Below are 6005 nucleotides of genomic sequence, written 5' to 3' on the forward strand. Positions count from 1 at the left end.
ATGTCTACTTGTAACACTAAACATGTTCACATGTTAACTGCTGTTTTGGGACACACTTTCTTTCATGATACAGCAAAAGAAGAGCTGAGAACATGCAAAATATTAATGTTTCTTATGCAAAATACAAAGAGATCAATGAAGTTCATAATTTTGAATTTTGCTTTTAAATATAAATTAATAAGTCAAAAAAGCTAATAGAATCATCGGACATGTTCCTTAAAGCAGGAACTCCATTGTTGTGGGTTGTTTTCTTTCTTCTTTAGGTGCTGTGCATTTGAATCTAGATCATTAATAAATTATAATTTGAAATGATTGTGTTTATAAAAATATCTTCCAAGTCTAGTTATTCATTGGATAATCGTTAATATTTATGCTAATTTTACTCATTTGCTCAGTATGGCCGGATCAGAAAAACAAATCTATGCACAGTTTAACTTATAAACCCAATCTGTCTTCTTTCAGTTTCATGATGTTATCCATTATCATTATTCTAATAACTTCACTAACCAACATTCCTATTTAATTAAACTAAAATGTATCCAATCACTTTATAAAAGAAGAATGTGCATAATAACAATCACTGCAAAGCAGGACAGTTAAATACATAATACTAATCTTAAATTATATGAAGATAGAGATTATGTGTTTCCCTCTTACAACAATTATATTACCATATCAGATTTAAACTCCTGGAAAGATGATTAAGAATCAGCTTTACATTTACATATTAAGTTTTACTTTTTAAAACACATTTATGCCTATTGTATTTTTTGAGTCTCACAATAGTCGAGGATTATTTTCATGTAATTTTTGAAAGTAAGAAACTAGCTGGTGTTAACCACAGCTAAGAGATGTGCACAAGGATCGGCAGATTTGATGAATAAGGAACTTGTCTTAAGAACACACGTACATAACTCCTTGTTCTGAATTTGCTGCACTTATACCCCATAGAGAGCCCTGCCATGAATTTAGCACTCACATATCAGTTTCATGATTTTTTTAGCGGTTCTAGAGAGTTAAGTGTTGGCAGTCAAGAGCGCACTCATACTTCAGATATATTGTAGGGGATATAATGCATATTGTATAAACATATATTGCAGATATATTGATTTTTTTCTCACATAATACCAATACTAAGCATGTGGTGTGAGTAAGATTCATTAGACACACTGCATAAATGAGTAAACTGAAAATCGCTTAAGGGTAAGTAATATTAAAGAAAACATTAGCAGATAAATTACATGTTTCAATTGTGCTCATTCTACACCTATATAAAATATGCCTTTCTGATTTCATTAAAAGCAGCTTCATTGCACCAGCCTTGCTCAAGCTATTTTCACAAAAAAATATGAAACTAATAAAATCTAATTTCATTCATCTGAAATGAGGTGGGGTCCTATTTGTTAAAAGTACCACGCTGACTTCAGGGTGCACCCAAAGCTATGTAGTTCAAAGTTAAATTTCACACAACTTGATAATTCTGTTAGCATTGTGACTTTGAAAACAGACTTGTTTTGATGATGACTCTGATCGACTTCCTAAAATTGACTTATAATTTCTGTGGGAGGATGTGCACTATAGCAGAAGTACTGGAAACCTATAAACATGTTATATATTTCATTTCAACTAGCTATGCGGTTCTGCACAAGCTACATAAACTCTTGGATTTTTAGATCCCTCATCACTAAAATTTAATTCTAACTCCAAAATCTTTGATTGAAAGCTGCAGTTTGAAATCAGACCCAGCAAACTCATAATTTGATTAACTTTATTCTCCCCTGATTACTTTAGCAGTTCATGCTGACCTATCAACATGTGAATGCTGATCGAATAAATCCCTTACACATTTAAATGATGACATTTCTCTTGTGATATTTCCATTTGATCCTTTTGTCTATTGATTGGTGATTATCCAGCATACGAAAGTGAAAATAACCTTGACTAAGAATCAAGAGACATGGGTTCTATTCTGGACTCTGACTGAAAAGTATTCATTTAGCTTTGTTGTTGCTATTGTTTTTTGTTTTTTTGTGTTTTTTTGTTTTTGAGACAGGGTCTTGCTCTGTGCCCAGGCTGGAGTGCAGTGGTGTGATCTCGGCTCACTACAACCTCCTTCTCCCAGGTTCAAATGATTCTCCTGCCTCAGCCTCCTGAGTAGTTGGGATTACAGGCGTGCACCACCACACACGGCTAATTTTTGTATTTTTAGTGGAGACGGGGTTTTGCCATGTTGGCCAGGCAGGTCTTGAGCTCCTGACCTCAAATGAACTGCCCGCCTCGGCCTCCTAAAGTGCTGAGATTACAGGAGTGAGCCACTGTGCCCAGCCCATTTAACTTTTATGAACTGCAGTGCCTTTAGGTATGAAGAGTAAGTATAAAAATACGCATTTTGGCCAGGTGCGGTGGCTCATGCCTGTAATCCCAGCACTCTGAGAGGCCAAGTTGGGCAGATCACTTGAGGCCAAGATTTCGAGACCAACCTGGCCAACATGGTAAACCTCATCTATACTAAAAATACAAAAAAAAAAAAAAAGTAGCCAGATGTGGTGGTGCAATCCTACAATTCCAGCTACTTAGGAGGCTGAGGCAGGAGAATTGCTTGAACCTGGGAGGCGGAGGTTGCAGTGAGAATGGATTGTGCCACTGAGCTGCAGCCTGGGTGACAGAGTAAGACTCTGTCTCATAAATAAATAAATAAATAAATAAATAAATAAATAAATAAATGTATTCTCCCTACCACAAGAATAAAATACAAAAAATTAAATTGACTGTTAAGTTCTGAACAAGTGAGGTTACAGGAGAAAAATGAACAACCCAAACACCACCGATGCATTCCTACTTTACCTGATGGGGAGATGTGTCGCCAAGAAATGGAAGGCTCTGGTTTCCCAGTGGCCAAACAAGTAAGAGTGACGTTGGTTCCTTCATTGATGGTCATATCGCTTGAGATGTCATATATCTTAGGAGGAACTGAAATGACAAAATATGCAGTGGTTAGAAAAAAATATATAACATTTTGTTGAAGTACGTATGATTAATTCCATAACATCATGCAAGAAAGGTATGACGGTGAAATGTATTTATGGCCTATTGTCCTCACCTGAAAGATGGATTCTCTAGAACCTCAAGACTTTCTAGGTGTTTTTTGTTTACTTTTTTTTTTCTCTAACTTTTTAGAAGTTAAATACCTCAGGATAAATGGAATAGTTAATAACAAAAATGTTTAAACATTGATTAAATTAAATATGTATTATGAGTAATTTGTATTAAATAAACTAGAATATAACCAATGTATTTTATCCATGGATCCTCACTGTATGATGTTTTCCTTGTTGAAATGGTTAAATAAGAGTAAATATAGAAGAAACTTGAAATAGCAGAACGGTTATTCCTACATACTGATTTAAAAGCTGGGTGAGTTAGGATATGTACATGATTGGGAGGTAAGATTTCATGGTCACAAAGGTATTTTTGGGTTTAATTTTCTATCTGTCAGGCAGTAGAAAGTAGACTTTCTCAAAATTTGTGTTCTAAGGAACACAAATTCTAAGGACTGTGAAAGGTGGATACAATAAAGATTTCTTATCAGTAATGACTGGCAAATACTGATTGAAACAGATCACTTCAGGACTTCTCATCCTTTGTTACGCCCTTTTGCACTGTAAATCTGTGAGTCAAGGGGGAAATATTATATTGCATTTTCTCTGATGTATTAGACTATACAAGTTTTTATCCCAGAATTTAATCACATAATACATTTGGGAAAAGTTGGAGAGAAAAGTCTCTAAACTAACTTCCAGGATTAAATTTCTATATTCTCTGAGAAATCAAATGTCTCATTGAATCCTCAAACAGCATGGGTATAAATCTCTATTGGCTAACTGCATTACTTAGAGTAAGTTATTTAATTTATCTTAGCTTCAGTGTCTTTATCTGAAAGCTGGAGGCAATAATAGTACATGTCCTATCCGGCTGCTATGGAGACTAAGTAAGTCAATACATGTTAAAGGACTTAGAAAAGTGCCTGACATTAGTGTTAGTTATTATTATTAGATGCCATTAAACACACATATGGTGTTTGAATTTCATTTTAGTAGTACTCTTTTCCTATGCCTTAAAATTGTTCTCAGAAATTCTTCACTTTTGTAGTGTGTATTAGTGACCTTTGCCATAAATAAGTTTGGGTTACTTTATACAATTTATACTATGTTACTATTCCAGCTCAAATATAAATAAATGGCAATTACACACCTTGGTAATCATTAGAAAAATAAGATTTTTACTGAAATCTTTTAAATTGTTCCCTTCTTTGGTTTCTTTATGCAAGAGATATGTTTTCATAGTTCCTTTTAAAGCTAGTAACTAAAATCTATTGTGACGATACATTAAATTACCCATACTTTGAATTTTTTTTGACTCTTCATAGAACCAAAACTCAGCCTCAAGAAAATCAAGGATGATATAATTACAAATATTAAGTATTTGATTATGTGTAACTGTTGATATGATTGAGGAGAAGGCTTGTTCCTAAGTAATATACCATTGTAACTATTTCTAAATGACATAGTTTAATTGGCATTTAAAACACATTATCATCAAACTCTTCAGTGAGCTTTTCTCAGGCAAATAATGAAAATTTTGAAACCATCCCAAACAGAGGGGTCTTTTCAGCTTAACTAAAACAGAACAAGAATTAAAAACTTTAAAATACCGTAGAAGGAAAGTACAAAAAACTTTGCATTACACTGGTAAATAGGAGAGTTAATAATAATAAATTTATAACATTAAACTAAAAGTATACTTTAGATATTTAGTTGTAAGTATAGGTTTGATTTAATAAACTGTAAAGCACATGTGGACATATATATATGTATATGGATAGATATACATATATAGATGGTCACTGACTTACGATGCTTCAATTATAATGTTTTTACTTTATAATGGTGTGAAAATAATATCCATTCAGTAGAAACCATATTTTGAGTACCCATACAACCATTTTGTTTTCACTTTCAATATAATATTTGATAATCTACATGAAATATTCAACATTTTATTATAAAACAGGCTTTTTGTCACATTATTCTGACCAACTGTGGTTAAGTGAGCACGTTTAACGAAGATTAGGTTACATTACAATGCTCAATAATTTAAGTGTATTAATTGCATTTTCAATTTACAATGGGTTTATTTGGATGTAACCTTATCATAACATGAGGAGCATCTGTATTCATAAACATACATACAGTGCATAGCAGTGCCCACTATTAAAAAAATGTAGTACTCTTTTCCTTTATATACAATATACTATGTAGGGCTCTTAGTCTCGCCTAGTGACTTTACTTATTTATTAAAAATATAATTGATTTAAGGTTAGACAGAGATATGTATATGAAGAGAAATAATGAAATGCCATAGGAACATTAATTCTATCCTCGAAATACCATTATTTTGTCAATATTGTCTGATCATAAAATAGTTTAGTTGGATCTTTACACATCTACATATATTTAAAGTGCTAAACATTATGCTAAACTAATATTCAGCACTAGTATTTGGCTATATAGAGAAACAATTAAGTCCTTTAGAAATAAACTTAAATTTGACATTTAACTATAAGAGATTGTGTAGTTGAGGGGAGAGTGGTAAATTCCAGGTGTGACATGTCATTCTCAGTGATTGCCTTCCAGGACCTCATAATTCAGGACATACAGGGAATACACATCTGGAAAGAAGATGTTAGTAAGAGAAAATCCCTCTGGCAAGGCTGCCCTCCCCAGAAATGCATCACCTGTTGGCAGCAGATGCTGTATGTAAGAGGGCCAGTGCAATCTTTCACATGCACAGTGGTTTGTGGAGACAAAAACAGGTGTTGCTTTGCTGAATATTCAAAACTATTGCGTATTCAGTTTAAAACTTCCAACTTTTACTGACTATTATGAAGGGAATAATTCTCGACCCAAAGTAAATGCAAAAGTTTGAAGGCATATTACTTGCCATCA

General features: G+C 33.2%; 1 protein-coding gene across 2 annotated transcripts in view; it reads right to left on the reverse strand.

Annotated features, from left to right (window-relative positions):
* NEGR1 (neuronal growth regulator 1) overlaps positions 1–6005 on the reverse strand; it is a 942943-nt gene that overhangs the window by 424715 nt on the left and 512223 nt on the right. For both annotated transcript variants that reach the window (XM_011977699.1, XM_011977695.1), the window contains exon 3: positions 2845–2970. In XM_011977699.1, coding sequence (XP_011833089.1) covers positions 2845–2970 — 126 coding nt within the window. The remainder of the gene's footprint in view (positions 1–2844; positions 2971–6005) is intronic.

This window comes from Mandrillus leucophaeus, unplaced genomic scaffold (assembly GCF_000951045.1).
Source record: "Mandrillus leucophaeus isolate KB7577 unplaced genomic scaffold, Mleu.le_1.0 Scaffold103, whole genome shotgun sequence".
NCBI lineage: Eukaryota > Metazoa > Chordata > Mammalia > Primates > Cercopithecidae > Mandrillus > Mandrillus leucophaeus.